We start from the raw sequence: 24,918 nt of genomic DNA, 5'->3' as shown, positions 1-24,918 counted from the left end.
CAAATATATAGGTCAAATTACGGAAGTCTAACGCAATCTGTCAACTGTCGCTTGTCTTTATTGCTATGAAACCTGTTTGTCATCATCATCTTCTTGATGAGAGAAGCAGGATAGTTCGATTTAGGATCTGTTTCCTTGCGAATTGAATTGGAATCACAGAGAAGAGCTTCTTCAGTTGCTTAAAAAATTTTAACACCACACAGATTTTGAAATGTAAAGGAGTCCTAAGTAACAAACTAGCAACAATGCACTGTTAAACAGTTCCATGCTGATGTGGGCTTCAAACAATAATTTCAGCTTGGACTGTTCTTGATTAATGAAGTCATATGGTTTGTCATTTTTGGGTTGTTTTTTCATAAGATTATTTGGTAGATAGCATGTCATTTTTTTACAGGTTAGATAAATAAAGTTATAATATATTTTGACAGTTTTATAGGGTATGTATAATTTTTTTGACAAGCATTGCATGTATGATTCTTTTTCTCCACAGTACTTGTATGATGTTTAGGATTTTTGTGTAAAATCAAAAAAACTTTGAACTCGAACTTGTAGCCAGCTTTTAAGTACTGACGTGAATAATAGAGGTATGCTATAATTATTTGAACACCTCTCTTACCGTTTCATTGCCCTAGTTTTTAACAGACAAACAAACTGACAGCCATTTGACAGCCGTTAAAAACAATGGCACATGTAGGAATAAATGGATTGTGTGTTTTTGGCAAGCCTACGTACCCAAGGGAAAATCATGAACCTTCATACTATAATTGGTAAATTTTTTGTTGTTCAGTTTTTTGACTTACAAATAAAGTGAACATACCACTCGAAGTCTTTTTTTTATGTTCTTTACAAATATGACAATCACTTCAGTCGCAAATTCAAATTTAAGCACAATTTGAGCTCTTGAAACCAAAATATTTCTAGTTTTGGGGTATAAACAAAGCTTAAAACATTGGTCTCAGCATTGAACTTGCAGCAGAAGGACTATGTGGAATCAACTAATGCTTTAGAAATCGATGTGAACAATCGGAAGTTTTAACTTCCCCTTGAAAGCGCTTACTTGGGTCCGAACGGATAAGATTCCATCTGTACGTCAAGGTCAGATACCGCCGTCCCCCCAGTGTCAGCCCAATCACTTCAGCCTGCCTCTCTGCTACCTTTTGTTAGGAAGTATGGACAGATCCCAAGGGACGGAACCAAAACCGAGCAGGAGTGGAGGAGGCAGAGCCTCATCGATACTGAAAACGTCAAAACAGTGGATGCCGTGACCTGCTGGTGTTTGGTATTGGTGAAAAAAAAAATGCTGCCGGAACAGAATTTGTATCCTAAACTGAAACCGGCAGTATTATTTATTTCCACTGTTCAATTTTCAAATGTCAATGTCGAAAGGTTTTTCAGTGCTGTAAAAGTAGTAAAAACTGACCGTCAGAATAAATTGAAAACATAAACTTTGCGGGGGATTCTAAAAACAAAATATTGAATGAAAAGGGCTCAAGAAAGTGTGGAATGTGAAGATGGTTAGTTTCTTCACCACATGAGAACGGTGAAAGCTTCAGCCACCATACAAAAAATGTTGAAGACACATCAGGGGAAGATAAAGTCTGATTACGTTTTACAAGTTCCGATTGAACATATTAAACATCTTGTACTGTAATCTACATTACAGTATTACAGTTTCTTTTCTATTTGCTTAATATTATTTTAAGTATATTTGAAGCTATTTGTATTTAGCTGATGATTAAAAAACACTTTCAACGGCATGACAAGACATTCTATTATGGTAGTGATAACTAGACTTCAATCTAAGAACCCAAAATATGTTACCTTTCAATGGTACGGGTAAAATGAGATAGGGAGAAGCGGTTCAGGGAGTAATTAGAAAATGGGAGATTTTTAGGGATTTTGGAACTGAAGATGGGGATTTCTAGGGATTTTTCAGCTCTTTATTAGGGATTTAAAAAATGAGAAAGTGGAAACACTGCTTTACTGACAGATTTTCCATACAGCTTATTCTTTGGTAAATGTTCAGTCAAAGCGCTTCCTAAGACTGTCCTTAATATGAAGCACAGCTTAGATACCAATACAGTTATGAAAACTCCTATCTTGCCCATGAGAAGCTTTTGGTACAGAGCTCTGAACTTGCGCCTACTCTAAGCCCCTTGCTCCGACGCGTAGATCGTACTACAGCACCATAGGCAGGAATACAGTTATGAAACTCCTATCTTGCCATGAGAAGCTTGAATAGTTTTGTTGAATACGTGCCAGTTTCCTGTCTCCAGCCGCTAGTGTCGCTACCACGCACTGTGTCCCAAAAATAAATCGAGTTTTCATAACTGTATATTGGTATCTAAGCTGTGATATGAAAAAAGAAAACAAATAGATATAAAAGAAAAAGAATGAACGTAAACTTACTGTAAAACTGGAAAATTCCCATTGATGGTTTTACTGTCAATGACAGCTTCCAAATCTAGCTCAGTATTTGCAGATCCTGGGAAATCAGGTTGACATTTGGAATGCATTATTGACCCTATTGCATTTCCACTAGGGCCTTTTCCTTGTCTGGGAATGAGATCAGGGGAAAAGTTTAATGGAAAATTTTCCATTCCAGATTCTAAGCCAAGGAGGGACTTTTCCGAACCAAGCTCTAATTGACTAAAATTCCGGCTGCTATTATTACAGGACTGATTTCCTTGCTTAAGATTTGCGTAGCTGTTACTCATGTAAGGGGAATTCTGCGGGGTAATCATTTGATTCACTGGGACCACAGGAGGTGAATGATTAACAATTTGAAAACCCTGCCCTGTTACTAGATGCTCTTGAACGAAAACCACTTCATCAGTATCAGCGGGCAAAGCCATTTGCTGCGGAGCAGAGGCACCTGAAGGCGGGAAATACAAGTTTGTGGCCATATATTCTTGCTGCTAGATCCCTCCTTGCAGATTTCCATGGTTCACAGGTATATACTGTTGTTGAATATAATACAAACTTTTCTCATCAAAATGACTAGTGAAGGGGATTACATTTTGCCCTGGGTAGGGTACAGCTAGAGGTGTGACCAAATGAGTTGGTTGAAGCTGGCAACCAAAGTCTACCGGTGAAGCTTCGTATTTGACCCAAAACATACAAGGATTTTGATTTGCAGCCTCATGTCCATAGAAAATGGGAGCAGAAGAAACTGGAAAGTAGTTAGTAGACGCAGGAGAAAATGACTGAAAGCTTTGCATGCTTCTGGAAAATAAAAAAAGTTCGTTTAGTTACTAGAATCTATAAAAACGATATACCTAACTAAATTTATTGAATTGGATGAGTGCATTTCCTGACTTTTTTGTGGTACGAAAATTTCATAGGGATGTTCAAGCTTCCAAGAACATATTCTTACTTGGTGATGTTTAGTTTTTAAGCACAAAATTGTGCAATCTACATTTTATTCATACTTAAAAATGAAAAAAATGCATGGATATTCAACAGCATTTTTACTTATCCAAGTTCAGTTTGCTAATCTTATTGACATCAAAAACTGTTACAAAAACTTTGCTTCGAATCAACTGACTATTTTAATCCTTAATTACACACGTCTTCTTTGCCTACAGTTGCTGAGACGTAACACCAATTTTGTCTGGGAAGGGGACAAAAGGGGGACTAAAGAAACCCAATTATTACTTCATTTTCAGGTAATGAACTATTTTGTATACAGAACAAGCATTAGTAGTCTCGAAGAGGCATAGAAATAGTGCATCCATCCCCAAAAACAAACGCAACATTAATTTTGAAAACGGAACTTGGCTGTGGCCTGACATTCAACAACTCAACCACCTAACAACGAATTATGCCCAAGTTGCAACTTTAATCCAAGCCTGTATCAATTTTAATTGACAGAACACAGTTTGATTGTGTAAATGCCTTCCAAAAAGCCACTGCTCACGATATTGAAGGAAACAAACACCTGTATAGTTACAATAATTTCCACCTGCAAAAATATTTGACACGCAAATTTGTGTAAAGTTTAAAGCACAAAAATAGTAGAACTTCAATTCACCCATCAAGTCTAGAACTCAGCAAAACGAAACAAATTTTGAGCAATTTCAATTTAAACTGACTATTTTAGCTAGACATGACTTGTTTGGCTTTGATTGAAATGCATCAAACAGGGTATAAATCAAATGACAGTTTGTCACATTTTATCAGAGAGCATTTTTCATAAGGAATTTTTTTCTAAGACAAAATACCTAACACTGGAATTTCGTTTTTTTTTTACTTTCATGATACTTCTCCTAATATCAGTGGTCTAGAAGATTTACGCCACGTGTAACCAGGGTCGTATCCAGAATAAAAAGATTTCTTTTGGTCGGGGGGGGGGGTGAAAAAACTTCAGTAGCGCATAATAATTTGGATACTTGTGTCTTATAGTCATCGCACTCAAAATCTGTCGGGAAGTGAAGTTTGGTTAATGCTAATGAAAAAAAAATGCTCAAAATATAATGCTTTATCAACAAAATTCTGAAAACTACATCGAAGAATTATGGGACCACATCGTATACCTAAACTAACCCAAACAAAATACCAACTAAATATTTAATCAAAATATAATTACAAAGTAGTTTTCCACCGAGCCGAAGCTAATATTGTCTGGTATAGACAATGAAAACTGGTTATTGTCTCATGTTCGCGATACTAGATCTTGAATGTGGTGGCTATAAGACAGAAAGTATAAAAACTTGTTTATATTCATTTTTGCTGCGGTTTTACGAGTGGGACAAACATTTAAGTAGGGCAAAGGTTCAAATCCCTAATCCTTCCCTAACTGGATACGGCCTTGCGTGCAATTATACCCACAACATCCTTCTTATGCCACTATCATTTATGAGCAACAAAACAATTTCACAAGGGAGGGGAGGTAAATTTTTAATAAAGGCTCATTTCCTATAAACATCAACTTATACAAATGCTAAGAAAATTTTTACCTTTTAAATTTCTTTTTTCTTCCACCAGGTAGACCAAACGTCTATTTTAGCCCCTCCCCCTGTGGAAACCCGCGGATTTTTGGCACTATTGGTTACCTTGAGATATGCAGCTAATTTCAACAAATATTCTCTGATTGGCATTCAGTGTCTCCCGTCAGGTCACATTTCCTTAGAGCCAAACTAGTTTAAAGAAGCTCTTTAGAGACGATCCTTTTAAAAGTAGGAGCAGGTGGAGCCTCACTCACCTCCACTAAAGGAAGCAAAAATATTTTAGGATCTTGAAAATATTCCCAGAAATTTTGTATAATTTACTATTTGTTCGCGATTTTGACTAATTAGGCCCCTCACAAGGTCGTATCCAGGACTTTTTGCTGGGGGGACTGGAGTTACAAAAGGATTGTTTTTTTGCTTTTCAGAGGCGGGGGGGGGGGGGGTAAAAATGAATCAAAAATTTGTATTCATTCAATTTTGTTAGGTTTTTACGATTGGGACAAACCTTTCAGGGGGAGGGGGTGTCCAAAATCTCTAGCCCCCTTGGATACGGTATTTGCCCCTTAAATAAATTCTAGCCAACGATTCAAATCCTTTTTTTGTATTTATGATAAACACCAAATTTCAACTTACCAGTAGTTTGTTTTATAATTACAAATTAAATTCCCAAATTCTTACTCATTTTTGATATCAAAGATTAATATCGCTTTCTATATCCTCATTTGCAACCTGCAATTGAACACTTGGTTAAATAAATGTCTTTTTCAGAGGACGGTTTTGCATCCAGGGTGTTAAATGGGTCAAACAAGGTGTCGGCACACTTTATCGGCTCTGAACAGAAGACATAATTTGAGCATATTAAACCCAATTCTCATTAAGGATCCCAAGTGGCTAGTGTTGATGAATTGAAGACATACTTGAATCAATAAATCTTGCACATTTGGAGTTTGGAAACTGATTACATCGCACCATCCTGATTATGTAATTTCTATGTTCTTTAACTCCTAAACTTAGATTTTTTTTTTTTAATATGATTTTCTGCATTTTCCTTTTTTAAACAGTAGATAGAATCAAACTCCTTTCTGATTAGTTTGTATTCGTAATAAAATCCCTTAGGGGATTGCTAAGAACGTATCTAGGACATTTGTTCGGGGAGGGGAGAGGGAGGAAGAGTTAAAAACTTTAAAAAACGCAAAAAAAATATCTTTATATTCAAATTCTGCTACACTTTTACATGTCGGACAAAATTTCGAGAGTGAGCTCAAACCCTAAAACCCCCCTTTGGATAGGGTTGCTGCAATAACTGCAACATAGCAAAGAGCAAACCAAATCCCATTCCCAGAAAATTGAACAAGCACCAAGAGATCATATGGCACTTGTGACGAGGTCTGAAGAGCCAAGAACTTCTTCCCACCAAGTTCCATTACGATCTCTCCACTCCAAGGGTTTTCCAAGATTTCCGCTTTTTTCCCTCCAATTCCCCCCAATGTCACCGGATCCGGTCGGGATTTAAAATAAGAGCTCCGAGATACGAGGTTCTTCTAAATATCAAATTTCATTTAGATCCGATAACCCCGTTCGTAAGTTAAAAATACATAATTTTTTTCTAATTTTTCCGAATTAACCATCCTTCCACTGTCCCTGATATACCTGACAACTTTCATCGTCCTAGCTTATCTGGAAGTACCCAAACTAGCAAAAGCGGGACCGACAGAGCGACAGAAATTGCGATCGCTATATGTCACTTGGTAAATACCAAATGCCATAAAAACCGGAAAGCTACCAACCAATATCAACCACATACTAATTATTGGTACATACTCTTTAACAACAATAAATCGCGTGTTTATTGGGTTGGTAGCCTACATCATATCAAACAGTTGTGGTAACGAACTGTAGTAAGGAGCGACCCGGCTCTATAGTAACCGAAACTCTAAAAAATGGAATTTTGATACCAATAGCTACATCAAAAGAATTGCATTTTAATGCTGATTTTAAATATATAAGTTTCATCAAGTGTAGTCTTACCCATCAAAAGTTACGAGCCTGAGAAAATTTACCTTATTTTAGAAAATAGGGGGAAACACCCCCTAAAAGTCACAGAGTCTTATGCTAAAACCATAGGAAAGCAGAAAAAAAACATACAAGAGTTGCACAGGGAACACAAACCTTAAGGCACTTGTCTAGCCACAAAAAAAAATCTCTGACCCCCCTCCCCAAAAAAACGTAACCAGACTCTGGGTACTAACAATAAAACCGAATTAGCAAAGAACTGTTTAATTCAAGTTGACAACGCATCCAACCCGTTGCTTTTCCCTAGAGTTGACCACCCTTGTCGTTTATATTATATCCCAATATTTTACTCTTATCTTTTCTCTGAACTGGCAAGTTACTTGTACCTCTGAGGGCATATACCAAACATAAATGTTGATATGTTCTTATCACAAAAGCATGCTATTCGCACGATAAAGATAAACGGGAAATACACTTCATTGAAGTAATGTGGTACTATTTGTATGTGACAGTTTGGGCGGCCCTTCGCTGGGCCCCATATGAAGATTAATCAGAGCCCCCCTCATTGGTTCAGAAAGTATATCCTTTTATTGTATTTTATTTCTCCTTTATATATTTCGCAAGTGTTTGCATTACTAGAAGTTCCAAGTTCACTTTATTCCTCGAAAACCAAAAAAAATCAATATTTTTTTCTTAGGAGCCCCTCAATTGCTCAGTAATAAATTTACCATTGACTTTTTTCTCAGGCCAAGTTTCATACATTTTCCTTGTATTCAAAATTTGTAACATTTTCTGGGTGGGGGGTCGCCATTTGGACTTTACTGAATTTCCTGGGAAATTGAACTGTATTCTACCCTGAAGTCAAAAAGTTTCAAAATAAGGATATACACGGAGTAATATATTTCAAGGGGATTAGAAGGGAGGGGAGATATCTTCTCAAATTAAATGAGAAAGCAGGAGATACTACAGATAACTTAAAATTGCGGCTAGGCAGGGGCATATCCCCCTGCATATCTGCTTAATAAGGTATGACTATTCCGTTATGGAATAAGCAGCTGGACAAACTTTGCGATTTTTACACTACTGTAGAAAACGAAAAATATACAACCGTTCTATAAAATAATTATCAAGGTATTCCCAATATACCCTACTGACATTTTCGCACACGTGCGACTATAAAACTGTCAGAAATAGCAATCGAGTCAGATTACAAATATCATATTGCTAGAAAACTTTAAATGTCAGCAACACAACTTGTTTCCCTCTAGAATAGAAAATGCATTACTGCAGAATTCCACTCTGGTATAAATTACGCAGCTTTGGTATAGCTAATTATCTAAGTATTATAAAACTAAAGAAAAATGACTCGAAAGACATAATTTCCTGAATAATTTGAAAAATATTTTCCTGGTACATCAAATCACTGGTTGTCTAAGGTAGTAATCAGGGGTATGGGGCAGGGGACACCACACAATGTTTTAAGCCTGCCAGTTAAAAAATTTGAGTCGCTTCGCGCAATTATTTTACTGTATCATCTTTCTAATTACTAATGGAAATATGACTTATCAGTCTCTTTCGATAAAAAAAAACGAAAAAATGAAGGATTTTTAGTAGCAGTATACCTCAAATCAGTCAGTAAAATCCATTGTCCTCCCCCAACAAAATTTTGGCTATGGGCACTTCTGTGGGCAATACCTCCAAAATATGGAAAAAATAGAAGCACAATGATGGTTTTGGAAAAAACTTTAGAATCTTTCAACCTTGCCATGAAAAATCATTTTATGAAGGTATAAAGGAAGCCCTAGACGGTCAATCATTTTGATCAAAATTTTGCGTAAATCGATTGACTCAAGACCGTCTATAACATATAAGTGCCTTTTCTTTTTTTTAATAATTCCTGTAGTTACATCTTATTTTTCTGTCTTTAGAATCGTTCTAGAGTTTTGCCCTCCGGAAACATCCATGATTTCCGATAGAAATTCCTGCGTACGCGTGATTGTTAATATTAGACTATGACCTTCTTGGCAATAATGAACGTTTTAATACGTGAAATGCATGACAAAATTTTGAATATTTATCTATAAGAAATTTATGATTTTAATAAATAAATTCCATAGCCAAACTTTTGCAATAGAGGAACGTAGAGAAATTTTTCCAGCAAGGGAAAGGGGGCGGGAAATATCTATTGATGAATGATTAACGTCCTGGAGACATAACGGCCTGGTGACATTTTGGTCCTCTTTGAGCCAAATTTTGAGTTTGAGCTAAATATTGGCAGGAATTTCCTCTTTAATGCGGTGAGAGTGAGACTTCTTATCCTGCATAAAAGAGGAAAAAAATTACAATTTCTATTCGAATAAGCCCTCCAGTGACTATCGTTGGAAAAAAGCTTCATAATTTTTTATTAGGATATCCCTGCTCTGGACTTCCCAGGTATGCTGAATTAAATAATATAATTTCATCCAGAACCCATAGAACCCCCTTTTCTAAAGTTACGAAATTCTAGTTGTAAATAACTTAGCTTTTAAAAAATTTAAAAAGAGGAACAAAAATCAAACACTTTACAAACCAACTGCAATAAAAGGTGAGTAATCAAAGATGATCGTAAGTGATGAATTCCGGAAAAATGCTAAAAATATTCCAGCTTTATGCAAAAACTACAACTGCTAATACTAACTCAACGCACCAACAAGCCGCCTAAGGCCAACACAGCTGCACACGCTCCTCACCCACCACAATCTAATCAAGGCCATCCACTCTTGACACCCTTCCAGGAAGCTCCCATTTCCTAAAAATCTTTCGGTATGACATCTTCCTACCCCAGATGAGGACGACCTGCTTTCCATTTAGCCCTAGACGGCTGGCCGAAAAGGACAATCTTCGGCAATCAGTCATGTTGCATCCGCAGAACATGCTCTAGCCATCTCAACCTTTCATTCATTATAGCCCTAGAAAGCAGGATTGAACCACATTTTTCGTACAGCCTACTCTATGAATTACGGTCAGTTAGTCGGGTACTCAGAACAATCCGTCGGCAATTTCTCTGGAAAACATCTAGCAAATCTTCATCCGCTTTTCGGAGCACCCATGCTTCAGAGTCATATTTGACCGCTTTCATCACTGTAGCTTTCAATATTATAATCTTGGTTTGTAGACTAATCTTCCCATTCTTTCAAACTTTTTTTAACCGTGAAAAAATACCCTGAGCCTTGTCTATTCTACTTTTAACATCTTCACTGCTCCCAACGTCTTTACTAGTAATACTACCAAGGTAAGTGAAGCTATCCACCGGATCAACCTTTTCGTTACCCAACTTCACCCTTTCATCTTCACTTATTCCTAACCTTAGTGACTTAGTTTTTCTAACATTTAATTTTCAAACCTATTCTAGCATCCTGAATTCGCAAAACCTCTAAAGTTCATTCATTTTGCTCACACTTTCATCTAGGATACTTAAATCATCAGCATAATCTAAGTCCAGGAAATATCTTTCTCCCCATTTGATTCCGTGATCTCCCATTGCCTTTCCAGTGCTCCTTAAGACAAGTCCATCAAACTGATCTAGATAAAGGGGGATAGAACACGACCCTGTTTACCTCCTGCTTTAATACAAAACCAACTGCTAGCCTCATTTCCTACCTTAACCGCAGCAGTTTTATTCTCCTACATACCACTAATCACTTAAATATATTTGTTTGGTATACCATACAAGGTTAAGACCTTTTCTAAAGCTCTTCTGTCAACAGAATCGAACGCTTAACCATAATCTACAAAACTGAGAACCAGAGGTGTTTGAAAACTCAGGCACTTCTCAATTACTAACTTAAGAGTGAAAACCTAGTCGACACATCCTCTACCTTTTCTAAAACCGCACTGTTCTTCTCTTAAAACTTTGTCTACAGTATCTCTCAGTCTAAAAAGTATCGTCTTACTATCTACGTATCACTACGGAATTTGCCACCTACAGCGACCAGATTAGTGCCCCAATAATTACAACACTCCTTCTTATCACGTTTCTTATACAGTTGTCACACTGGATATTACAAATAGTGAACATCATTCTATCGTCTTTATCTTCTTTTAGTATGATACTGAACGATCAAGCATCGCACATACAAAATGTTGAATAGATACTATATATTGACAACAGACACATTCAATCAACAAATCAGGATTACTTTATTTATGTTTAAGGCCACAAGCTGGAAAGCGAAGCCGGTTTAACTTTACATTGTTGTTATGACAAGAATTGGCTGGACTTGGAAGGTGAATCCGCTTGCTAGTGGAAAGTGCTTCTGGCGAGTAACTTTTGTGCTAAGCTCAAATTACTAAGATTATAACTTAAATAAAACTTCCAATCTTGACCTTTTCTTCATTTTATTGGCAATTTTTTCAAGAAATGAAAAGCATTTTGAAAAATCTCACAAAATGATGACATCAACTGAAGCAAAAAGAAAGAGAATTGTCATCTTTGTTATCAGCTTTGAATTAATTTCTTGAATCTGTGAAGGATAGAGGCATATGACAAAAACAAGGACGCTGTCGAATCAACAGTTGAGTCCCATTATTAACGGTGGTTTATTCATAGTAGCTTGTCTTGTAAGCAAGCTTCTGTTTCCCGAGCAATTTCCGATGTTTTTTTTTTCTTTTTTTGTAACTGATACTTTTTTTGTCGCTTAGACACGGCTTATCGCGAATCCTTTAGGTAAAGCTTTTTATTAACATATAATTAGATAATTAAACCCCTTTAATAAAAGTTGGATTTAGCTACACCCCTAGGGTGTTATATCCACGGAGTGGCCAGCGGAGGCTGGCAGGTGCTTGATTTTCTATGAAGCAGGGGGGGGGGAACTGTCCCCTCCAGACCCGAATTCTCCCCGCCTCAGTTTGCCCCCCCAGCTGCAGTTTAGTTTCTGCCAAAAATCTGGTAAAAATTTAGATAAGCCTGCATAATTCAAGCATTCAGAGAAACAGGTCAGGTTTTTTAGTACATCTTTGCTTTTATGGTAATATATGACTCATTTTTCGGTTTCCACTGTGATTTTCACTTGATTTGGGAACATTGGTTCCAACTTTGCCCCTTCCCCTAGGATTTTGACGAAATTAAGCCACTGGTTGGTGGTATGTAGTTAAATTGGAAGTAACTCTGGAAATCCACTCAATAGACGTTTCCTCTATTAAATAAAGAAATTTACTGTTGTATTGTTTAGTTCAGAAAAGGGGACAGATTACATATTACCACTTCCCGTGAGAGTGGTTGATAGCAAGTACATAAAGCCTTCACGATCGAAGTTGCAGCTTCAATCGGTAAAATTCTAGTTTAGTTACTTTTTGCTATCTTGGAAAGGGGTTAGGTTAGGATAATGAAACTTTCAGTGATGAATCCAGGGCCAAAAACATATACTGGGAAGGTATCCTTCTGTAAGGTATCCCTGTAAACCCCCTTCTGATTTCTAGTTCTTAGAAATCTGCTTTAGTCAAACTTTAGCATAAGTGTGACGGTTGATGAAAGGGTAGTTCCCCTCATATACGGTATAGATTTTGTTGGTACTTCGTTCTTAGCTAGAACACACTCGACAATTCGTATTGCGAAGATCGAACAATAGCCGGTTTTCAGTCCTTATACCAGACAATTAGCTTTGGCTTGGCGGAAAACTGCATTGTAGCTTTATCTCAATTAAATATTAATACTTTAGAAACAAATTTGGGCTATATATTAGCGCATTAGGGGTGGTTGGGGTAAAGTTTATCGGGTCCAACAATCCTTACTTCATAATATGCAGAACAATTGTACCTAACACACAAGCCATGTAGAACCGCTATACTTTGCTCTTCCTTCATGATGTGCAAATATGTAGCCCAAATTTGTTTCTAAAGTATTATATTTTTATCATTCTTATGTATATTTCATTATGATTAACCTAACTTCAACTCTCGAGTGTGTTCTAGCTAATAAGGAAGTGCCCTTTTGTTATTTTTAAGTTTTAATGTTACTCGTTACTTTCAATTGGAAAAACGTGTTGTCTTTTGACATTTAATATGAAGAAAGATATATCAATACTTTTACTAATTTTGAAAATAAATTGAGTTTGAATCAAATTCAACTTCTGCTCACCATCAGGCCACGGTTGAGGAGATAGCCCTATAGTTTTGAGAAGATTCTTAGGTAAATTACAATTATTGTTCAATAAGACCTATTTACTAGATTCTTTCTAATCTTAGGCAGCACAATTAGAGGCAAATTGAAGGTATGGGGTTGAATATACTCCTTTTTAAATCCTAATTAGGCACTAGATTAGGGGTCTCTGGAAGTTGCAATCACCTAATACAAAACGTATATTTTGCTACAAGATAGAAATAGGACAAAAAAACGTACTACGCTATTTGGTTCTCTCATTCCATATTCCTTCTAAAATTATAGATCCTGCTGTCACCGTAATTGCATCCCTGCCTCCTCCCCAATAATGTTGCCCTAGGCTATATACATATATCTAATGGTCTTGTAAATTTTTTTGGATGTGGGAGGGAGAAGTGATTGTGAGCAATCTAGGCTACTGACGAGGAACAGACACACACAAAAATGATGTGAACGAACAATATTAACAGTTGTTTTGAACATAGGCCTATCTTAGGACTACCTCTGGCCCAATTAGGGGAGAGGGTGGAAACCCAGTGGAAGTTGGTATTATATTTGGAGAAAGCACTGAACGAACCGATATGTAGATTTTCTTTTTGGTTGTGTTGTGCCAAACCTTGATCTAACCATATTAAGATAAAAGAGCAGTCAGTAAAATTCTAGTTAAGTGACTTCTTGCTATCTCGGAAAGGGGTTAGGTTAGGAAAATGAAACTTTTGGAGATGAGTCTACAGGCAAAAGAATATCCTGTAAAGATATTTTAAAGTAACCACCTCCACTCCTTCTCCCTCTAGAGGGGCCTTCAGTTCTGGAAATACAATTCCTGTTATTTGAGTAGAATTCTGAGCCATATCAATGTTTTTTTTGGTAAAATTCTAGTCGATTGACTTATTGCTATCTTGGAAAGTTGTTGGGCTAGGGAATTGAAACTTTCAGAGATGTGTCTACAGGCTAAAGTATATCCCGGGAAGTTATTTTGAGGTCCCTAACTATACCCCTTCCCCCTCCTCTATATAACGCAGCTTTTTGGGTAAAATTCTAGTTAATTGACTTCTTGCTATCTCAGAAAGAGTTAAGGTTAGGAAAATGAAACTTTCAGGGATGGGTCTATAGGCTAAAGTGTGGGTCAATGTTCCTATTACCTGAACAATTGTTTATGGTCATGAAACTATTGTTAATAGATGCATTTTGACTTTCGGAACTTCTTTTCTCTCTTGCAAAACTACCGCAAACGCACCCTTATGGAGTTATTCCGGCCCAAATATTCTTGTATTTACACATAGAATTGCAATCATTTCCGTTTTCGTTGATCGGATATTTGAAATCGCGAATCAGTAATAGTTTAGAAACAAATTTAGGCTATATATTTTCACATTAAGTGGGTGGGGGGGTAAGGCATAGCATATATTAATTACGTGAACTAACCATTGCTGTATTTAATATATGCTATGCTCCCCTAATGTGCAAATATATAATAACTCCATAACGGTGCGTTCGCGGTTGCAAGAGAGAAAAGATGTTCCATAAGTCAAAATGCATCTATTAATAACAGTTTCATGACCCAAAACAATTGTTTATGTAATAGAAACATTGACCAAAGTATGTTCCGAGAAGGTATTTTGAAATACCTACCTCTACTCCCTCTCCTTCTAGAGGATCCTGACCTTTGATGACCTTTAATAATACGTATGTTATAGAAGGAGTTAGGTTGGGAAAATGAAACTTTCAGAGATGGGTCTACAGGATAAATTATGCCTCCCTCTCCTTCTAGAGGGTTCTGACCTTTGAAAATATGTGTGTTATAACAGTGAAACCTTACAAAATAGATTTTCTGCTTGAATGAAGTACAACAAAGAGCTATTTCAATGTTTTTTTGTTTGTTTTTTAATTTAGGAAATGTATCTGCATATCTTTAAAACCTTATAAATTGGGATTGAGCAAAGTTGTGAAGCTGAAAACAATTTTGTTGCACTTCATTCAAGCAGAAGATCTATTTTGCAGGGTTTCACTTTTATAACACACATATTTTTAAAGGTCATTTTAGGTCAGGGCCCTCAAGAGGGAGAAGGAGTTGATGTAAGTACTTCAAAATATACCTTCCCGGGACATATTTTAGCCTGTAGACCCATCCCTGAAAGATTCATTTTTCCTAACCTAACCCCTTTCCGAGATAGCAAGAAGTCACTTAAATAGGATTTTACCGTACAAATGACTGACTCTTTCCCTGCTTACCTCTTTAATTCCACCACCCAACTTCAAAGTAATACACAAAAGTGAACTGAAATGAGAAATTACCTTCAGCCTGACTGGGAGATCCACTGCAAACCTGAAACGCCTTAAGATATTTCAAAGCGAGCTACGGTGGGAAAATATTCCAAGAAAGCAATTCAGGGTAAGCCAATCACCGTAAGCTTGCATAAAATCATTTTACTGGTATTTGTTGTATCTGGTATAACGTGATAAAATTGTTCGTTTTTTTTTGTTGCTGGAAGTTTAATTCTGGGGCTTCTTACTCGGGGTGCCGAAATTCACACATAAAAAACAAATTCTGAAGAATATTGGGAAATGAGAGCTGTGGTTATATGCGAAATAACTGTTCACACACGCCTATGAACATAGACGAAGGGGGGGGGGGTTATGTGGGAGGATATTGGGGGAAAGAGAATTCTCATTAAAAGGATGCTGGATTTCCCAGCATTATTTAAAAAACGAGAAGAAATTAAAAAAAAAAGTTTTTCAACTGAAAGTAAGGGACTGCATTAAAACTTAAAACGAAAAGAAATTATTACGTATGTGAGGAGCTTTATCCCCTCATCAATTCCTGGCTCTTTAAGCTAAAGCATTTTTAGTAATTTCAAAAGAGATATTTATCCTAATTAAACGGCCTTTGTGATTCAGCGGATTTGTTGATTCACTTTTATCGGCTTGTGATTCACCTTTTTTCAAAAAGTAAAAAAACTTTTATTTCTATTTATAAGGAGATATGAAAGGAAACTATTACTATAGTTAATAATAAAGGTAAGTTCTGACAGAGCGCGACAAAAATTGCTTGTGAAAAAATTAGTTCGCGGGGCGAAACAAAAATCATTTGGCAATTCGAACTGAAGGCAATTGTTTGCTTTAACTATTTCAGCTTTTACTGAAGGGTCTGTATTATCGTACGAACATTATACCTGTATATGAAAGTGGCAGTCCCCTCCTCAACGCCTCACTCTTTACACTGAATTTTTTATTGTTTTAAAAAGTAGAGTTTCGACAGAGTCAAAATTTAGCGCAAAGAGCGAGGCGTTGAGGAAGGGACAATCCTTTTCATATGAGATACTTTCTGTTCGTTTTAAGCTTTAATATCGCTCCTTGCTTTCAGTTTAAAAAAAGAGTTGTTGTTCTGAATTAATTTCAACTTATACAGGTTTAATTTGGCTCACTCTACACGAGTAATTAAAATAAAATTTGCACATCAATTTGGCACATTTATTCCGAATATGAAGGGCTGTCCTCTCCTCGATACCTTGCTCTTTACGTTAAAACTGTCAGTAATTGAAAAATTGGTCTTAGTATTCTTTCATTTGAATAAGACTTTAATTTCTAATCGGTTTCTAGATCACTCTGGAAATGCCCCCTTTCATAGAAATTATTTCCCAGAAAACATAACAGCCGGGAAAAACCCTGGATAATTCCCCCGGAACATTTCCACGTAAAAAATTTGGCGACGAGAATGTAGGACAATTAAAAAGAATCTCGTATAGTAATTCTGTCAAATCCCCCAGTGTAAGATTTCCCCTGGAATATTTGGCCCCCCAGAAATTTTGCTCCCCAAGGAAGATTCTACCCATAGAAATCCATACCAAGCACACCCCTCCCCCCAAAAATGTATGTATACTTCCTAATAACAAATACTATGCGCAATAAATGGGCGAATTTTATAACTTATAGGTCTCTCAACACAGATTGTGGAGGGGATTATTTTACACCAAAATACATAATTATTTAACTACACTGACAAAATGGCCGTCTAAAAATTTTGGATCTGATAATTTTGTGGACAAATTGGTCATGGGAGGAGGCCCAGTCGCCCTCCATTCCTTTTGGCCACTTAAAAAGAGCACTAGCACTTTTAATATCCGTTTGAATGAGCCCTCTCTTGATATTTTAGGACTATTGGGTCTTTGCGATCACCCCCGGGGGAAAAACAAAAACATACAAACAATAAAAAAAATAAAAACGCCTCCATGATCGTTCTTCTGGCAAAAACAAATTAAAAATTCAACTTTTTTGCATATAGAGCTTGAAAAATCTATGGTAGAGTTTTCTGGTGGTGTTATTTTCTATAACTTTGAAGGGTGTTTTCACCTTTTTCCGAAAAATTCGAAAATAAGTCAAATTTTCTCAGACTCGTAACCTTTGATACGTAGGACTAAAGTTAGTGAAACTTATATATTTGAAATCAGCATAAAAATTCGTTTATTTTTATTATTTCTGTACCAAAAATTCTGTTGTTTTAGAGTTTCGGTTACTATTGAGCCGAGTCGCTCCTAATTTACAGTTTGTTGCCAAGAACTATTTGATTTATTTAGTGGTTCGTCAAAATAACGGATAATTAAATTCATTCTTACAATTCAGAGTATTTTTGCATATTAGAAGTGGGGAGTAGATTAAAGTTTATTTTCGGTGCAAATGAATACTATATATGCATACAGAATGGTCGTCTGGTTCTAAAGACAAGTCTATTTCTCAGTTATCTTAGTATTACAGTCAGGCACGTACGCAGGAATTTTTTTTTTTGGGGGGGGGCAAAACCTTCGAAACAGCAGATATAAAGTAGCACTTTATATCAGATTAACTTCAAAATGCAGATTAACTTCAATCTGTAGTATTGTAGCGGATGGGGGGAAGAAGACTGAAGCCTCAAAAGTACGTTTTAGGCTCAGGTTATGTTCTTAGCGATTTAGAACCAGTGATTAATCTATTATATCCCACTGAAAGGGAAATTAACAGTTAGGGTTAACAGTGCAATATGGGTGCTGTGGGGGTAGTTCTTCTATTGCAAATACGTAGATTTTAATGAAAAATGATAGTGTCCAAAATTGATCCATTAAAAGCTGTACTTTATCCTGAAAAGTGGATGATAAACGCCCTAATATCAAGGATAATTCTATTTTGCTGTGGAAAACAAACTCTCTTTACAAAAAAAAAATTATAACACAATTGCTAATTACTTCAAAGAGGGTAAAAAGTTAGACAGAAAATGGGTTAATAATTGGGCAGTGATTTGACCGGATAATTGCATGCTGTAAAATCCCCCAAAAAAGGCTTCATATATGTATCTAGATTCTTGGTAAATGTCCTACTTTTGCCAGAAACACCAAGAAACCATGGGTAAATTAAACATTTCACAATTTTTTTTGGGGGGTGGGCCCGAAGTCCCCCTCCTCGCCAGATTAGTGATTGTAAATTTTATCTCGTATTGGAAACCCTAAACTAAGTTAAAACGTTTCTTGTCAAAGTTTAAATAGTTATAGACCAGTCGTGTATACGGTCTTCTAAGCCTTAGGAATAAGTAAAGGGTAAGATAGTAGCTTGGCAATATCTTTCCAGAGTATGTTTTAGGTCAAGGATCCATTATTGAATTTTTTGTTCACCTAGATCAACTACTTTCCAGGATCAAAAAAAGCACCTAATCTAGAACTTCACCTACTAGCCTATGCCTATTCTAGTCAGAGAAGTTTTTCTGTTACTTATATTCTGAAGCAAATTCTTTGTGGATGATGATTTAAAGAGAATCATTTTAAACCTAGTCTAATGCGTTTTAAAGTTCCACATATTGAAAAATTAATCTGAGGTTGATCAGGGCCGTATCCTGAATTTTGCTCGGGGGAAGGTATTATTTTCGAAAGGAGAGATATTGTTTTCGAGGAGAGGAAGTAACGCCCAAAAATTTTTGTTTTGCGTTTTTACGATTCAAACATTTCGAGGGGGGGTCAAGCCCTGAACACAGTCTTAGTTAGAACCAATGAAAAGCACCCAAGTGTACTAAAATACCACAAAGTGTAAAAAAGATCTTGCCTGTTGCCTTTTCTTAAAAAAAGGGTTAGTGTAATTTATCCACAAGCAGTCCGTAATTTGTGCCAAATAAATGCGTATGTGTGGTGAACTGTATCCACAAATGGAAGTCTTTATGAGCCTAGAGGCAATATAGGCCATAGCGCTATTTGGGTCAAAAGGTTTCATAGATTCGGCAAGTTTTATCACCTCTTCCATAAAGTAACCGATCAAAGGATATAGCTAATTAAGCCTCCCAAGCGGTGAATCATAAAACACTGAAGAACAATTAACCGGGTTTCATTTAATTAGATTAACTGATTATAACCCAAGTTCTAAAACCTCCAGAGTTTTATGATATTCCATTAATTCCTTATAAATGTAAAATTTATTGCGGTCAGAACAAACATATACTCATTGATGGGGGATGGAGCTTTAGGCCCGTCCCCTTGAAACGTCAACCTCATTATTATTTTGTCATAATTTACATATTTGTCGTACAATATTGCTGGTTTATTGGTTTTCGCGAGTTTGTGCAACCCCCCTAACCCAGGGCTTCTTAAACTTTTGTAATTCCCGACCCCATTTATGATTGCGAGTTTCTTAGCGACCCCAACAAATATAAAAGAAAAATAAATTAATATTTGTTGATGATATATTTATTAGGTAACAATATACAGATGCATATGAAAATATATAAATTTAGAATTTGTTTTGAAGCATATAAAAATCTAAAATTGAAATTTGCACAAAATGTTATAGAAATGTCTTTATTATAGTTTCAAAACAAAAGTGGATTCTGACCGTCTTAATTCTCTCGAATATATCCAAGTAGTTGCGTGGTAAATATTAAATTAAAGTTTACTTTAAAAATTTAATGAGATGGATGTGCCTATTTTTATTGCATAATTAATCAAATCTTGGTGTAATGTTTGAAACTGCTGGACGTAAGACCTCTTCAATATTTTTATCGCTGAACGATATTGGGATTTAATGTGTGTTAAAGCTGAGAAAGTAACTTCACATAAATAGGTGGTGCTGAATGGCAGAAGTACATTTAACGCCATATCAGGGATTTTGGGAAATTCAGTTCTAGTTCCGATCCAGAATTCAGTCAAGGGCTTTTTTTTGGAATTGTAGTTTTAAGTTTGAGTCACACGAAAGCTCAGCAAATTCCTCTTGAGCTTTAAGTATCAGATGATCAATCTCACTTAAGCCAATCCAAAACGGCTTTTGAATCCAAACTGTTTTTTGTAAATCAATATTTAAAATAAAATATGTCCGGAACTGTATTTCTAGTGCTTTTAAGTGATCTACAATAGTTTTTGCAATAAAAGTTTTACGATGAATTTTCTCAGTTACAAAATTGTCGACACTGGAAAACATTTCGAACGAATTTGTTTGGACCCTACTTTTCCAAATGCTGATCTTTTTAATAAAACTTTCAATTTTGTCGTTTGAAGTAAATATATCGCAATTTTTTCTTTGAAGAGACAAGTTAAGATCGTTTAACTTCGCAAAAATATCTGACAATTAACACGGCTTGGATAGGCACAAGTCATTTTGGAAAAAAGCAGCAAATTCACATTTTCGTTCAGTTCAAAATATTTCGATCTCGTCCTTTATTAACAATAATCTTTTTAAACTTTGACCTCTTGACAACCATCTTACTTCTACATATAATAAAAAAGTTTTTTAGTTGGAATCAGTATCCTTACAGAGATTTGAAAATAAGCGACTGTTAAGGGCATGGCTCTTAATACAATTTATGACCTTAACAGCATCCTGAAGCACATCGTTTAATTCTGGTGCTATTAATCAATTAAGAAGCGCCCATAGGATTTTCATATGCCGGGACTGTAAGGTCCCGTCGGTCGCGAAAGGGTTAAACTGACTAACTCGGAATAACATGAACTTCGTTCACAATCATACAATGGCTAAATGAAAATAACACGAAATTTCATATAGTTTCTTCAAAATAATACTTAGAAATTTTGTTGATAATATTTATCAGAATTATTTCGGTTTATTTATTATTTATAAATCGACATTTTTTCATAAATTTCTATAACTCCTTCTGATTCATAGTAAATTTATACAAGATATTATAATGATCGGAATAGAAATGCTGGTATAAACAGTCTTTCCAAACCAGAAGATTTTATGATATATTTATCTACGATGATTGTTATTTTTCTTTATAACAATAATTTTACAAGTTAAAATCATTTTTTGTTAAATTGCATTCTTATCACTCGCAACCCCATAATTTTGCTAATTATTTCACACTTGCTCGGGTCCAAGCCATTTATTTTGGAGGAAGCCTAAATTCAGCTCCGACGCAAAAAATTGCAAATTATGTAGAAAATATAAGAAATTGTTCACCAGGAACATTTTTTCTCACTCCCATTGTGTTCCAAAAGTTCTATGAACATAAATCACCGTGCAATAAGTTCAGATAAAAAAAATTACTCTTAGTTTAAAAATTTATTTCTGAGGGGAAAATCTTGAAAAACACTTAAGTATGATAATCTGAACCGTAAGGGTGTCTTCGGGGGAAGGGGGCTGGTACATTGTGCATTGCTAGTCTCAAATGCTAGGAGTTATCAGAAGAAACGGCTAATGGGGAGTTTGAATAATCGATTTTAGTGTAAACGAATATTTTTGCAGGAAAATCATCGAAAACAAGTCATGTGTGCGATACTGAATGCTAGAGGATGTATTTTGTCACCCCTTGAGTGTCTTGGGCTAGTAATTACCATGGAACAACGCAACCAAGAAACGAAATGGCAAGTTTCCACTGTTCAAATTAAAACAATGGTCTTTTTTTAGTTTATAAATCTATTTTGACGGTAAGAGCTTGAAAAACCCTTAAGTTTGATAATATATGCCAGAAGGGTGCCTTCGGGGGGGGGGATTAGGGCTTGTAAGTTGTGCCATGCTGGTGTCAATTGCTAAGAGTTATCAGAAAAAAACACTAATGGGGATTTTTTTTTTTTAGTAAGTTTAAGTGATCGACTCTAGTGTAAACAAATATTTTTACCGGACAACCCCCGAAAAAAATGTCATAGGTGAGATAATGCATGCTAGAGAATGTTGTTTGTCAGCCATTGAGTGTCAGGGTCTTCAAATTTCTATGGAACATCGTAATCTAGCAATAAAATGACAAGTTTCCCTGTTCAAATAAAAAACAATAGTAATTTTTTAGTTTATAAATTTATTTTTTGGGAAGAAGCTTGCAAACTCCTTAAGGGTGAGTAAAATCCTTAAGAGTTTCTTCGGGGGTGATACATTGTGCCACGCTGACCTTCATTGCGAAGAGTAATAAGAAGAAACGCTAATGGGGTTTTTCATTAAGTTTAAACGATTGATTCTTGTGTAAACGAATATTTTTGCATAAAAATGCTCGAAAAATGTCATATGTGTGAACATGCTTACTAGAGGATGTCGATAACTTTGCTTTAAGAAAGCGTCATAGGCAAAAGTTTCCCATACCAAGAATTGGACCCAGGCTAACTGGGTGAGAGCCAGCTATCCTAACCACTAGCCTTTATAATATACCAAAGAACGAATAATTACATACATGATGATAAAAAATAAGCATATCTTGTGACAAGATAACACAAGTTAAGAACGAAACCTTAGTAAAGAACGAGCCTTAGCCTATAGTCCGGGTTGCAATGGTAGCTGGTAATTCGGGTTGCAGCAGTAGCTAACAACCTAGCAAGAGACGATCAAGTCCCCTACTAAGAAATACCCATAACTCGACTTGACTTTATTCAAGGAAAAAAGGATAAGAAGAAAGTTAAGGAAATAGGATTTAGAAAAGAGGAAGCCAGAATTAAGAAAAAATGGGATTATTTTTGCAGTTTCAATTATAATTGATTTGAGGTGTCCATTAATTTAGATTTTCTTTCTCCCATCATTTTCTATGATTTTTTTCAAGATGGGCCCAATGTGGGAATGGGGAATATTTTGATTTCTGCTAATCATTTCTACAGTATATTTAGACTATTTGACTAATATCAAGAAAGATATTCACTATAGAGCTATATAAAAATGAATAGGGAAAAAGATGAACATTTTTTTATGGGGGATTGACGAGTTAGCAGAATTTAGTTTTGGAAAAGAGAGCTCTGAAGGGGCATTAGCAATTCAGGATTGCCTGTCATAAATACCAAGTGCATATATTTTTTTTTTATCTGGTGGTATCCCAATTCCCTTTTATCTGGTGGTATCCAATCCCTTTCCAGTACACGAATCAATAAATTCTACAATAATTTATCTTCAAATTCATCACGCTGCGATATGCATAAACAAAAAATTTATTTGGGAGAATTGATAAAATGATAATGCACTTTTTACTGAAACAAAAAAAAATGAATAATATATTGAGATTCTTGCAAACAAAGAGCATGTTTGGGATTAACGGGGAAAATATTGTGCTGGTCTTCTTCCAATTCCGTTTGCAGCTAAACAAATGGCCAGTAAACCCAAGAACCGAGAGCTCATAAGGCACTTAAAATTAGACTCGTACTAGAGTTATCGATTTCATCGTCCTAGCACGTTAAGAAGCACCGGACTCACCAAGCACCGTACTAGAGTTATCGATTTCATCGTCCTAGCACGTTAAGAAGCACCCAACCCATAACTCGACTTGACTTTATTCAAGGAAATAAGGATAAGAAGAAAGTTAAGGAAATGGGATTTAGAAAAGAGGAAGCCAGAATTAAGAAAAAATGGGATTATTTTTGCAGTTTCAATTATAATTGATTTGAGGTGCCCATTAATTTAGATTTTCTTTCTCCCATCATTTTTCTATGATTTTTTTCAAGATGGGCCCAATGTGGGAATGGGGAATATTTTGCTTTCTGCTAATCATTTCTACAGTATATTTAGACTATTTGGCTAATATCAAGAAAGATATTCACTATAGAGCTATATAAAAATGTATAGGGAAAAAGATGAACATTTTTTTTTATGGGGGATTGACGAATTAGCAGAATTTAGTTTTGGAAAAGAGAGCTCTGAAGGGGCATTAGCAATTCAGGATTGCCTGTCATAAATACCAAGTGCATATATTTTTTTTTTATCTGGTGGTATCCCAATTCCCTTTTATCTGGTGGTATCCAATCCCTTTCCAGTACACGAATCAATAAATTCTACAATAATTTATCTTCAAATTCATCACGCTGCGATATGCATAAACAAAAAATTTATTTGGGAGAATTGATAAAATGATAATGCACTTTTTACTGAAACAAAAAAAATGAATAATATATTGAGATTCTTGCAAACAAAGAGCATGTTTGGGATTAACGGGGAAAATATTGTGCTGGTCTTCTTCCAATTCCGTTTGCAGCTAAACAAATGGCCAGAAAACCCAAGAACCGAGAACTCATAAGGCACTTAAAATTAGACTCGTACTAGAGTTATCGATTTCATCGTCCTAGCACGTTAAGAAGCACCGAACTCACCAAAGCACTAGAAATTGCTCCAAATCCCCCAAAGAGATCAGATCCGGTCTGCTTGTGTCAATAACGTATCTATAACTTGTACTTATTCTCGAACTAGCAAAAGTACTAGAAATCTCCCCCCCCAATCCCCCAAAAGAGAGCAAATCTGGCCCGGTTAAGTCAATCACGTATCTAGGGCTTGTGCTTGTATTTTCCCATTAAGTTTCATCCCGATCTCTCAACACTAAGAGTTTTCCTAGAATTTCGATTTCCAAGATTTCTGTTTTCCCCCTCAACCTCTCTATGTCCCGAATTGAAGATGAAG

At 35.9% G+C, this 24,918-nt stretch overlaps 1 protein-coding gene across 1 annotated transcript in view; it reads right to left on the bottom strand.

Annotated features, from left to right (window-relative positions):
- The window catches only part of LOC136038067 (uncharacterized), a 34,651-nt gene extending 19,242 nt beyond the window's left edge, over window positions 1-15,409 (bottom strand). Inside the window, exons 1-2 of the mRNA XM_065721035.1 lie at window positions 15,331-15,409; window positions 2,410-3,225 (exon numbers count right to left, since the gene is read on the bottom strand). Of these exons, the coding sequence (XP_065577107.1) occupies window positions 2,410-2,906 (497 nt within the window). The 5' untranslated portion in view covers window positions 2,907-3,225; window positions 15,331-15,409. The remainder of the gene's footprint in view (window positions 1-2,409; window positions 3,226-15,330) is intronic.
- Between the last annotated feature and the right edge of the window lie 9,509 nt (window positions 15,410-24,918).

Source organism: Artemia franciscana, chromosome 17 (assembly GCF_032884065.1).
Source record: "Artemia franciscana chromosome 17, ASM3288406v1, whole genome shotgun sequence".
In the NCBI taxonomy this organism is placed as follows: domain Eukaryota; kingdom Metazoa; phylum Arthropoda; class Branchiopoda; order Anostraca; family Artemiidae; genus Artemia; species Artemia franciscana.
Note: the sequence above shows the minus strand (reverse complement) of the source record. Positions and strands in the feature narration are given on the sequence as shown.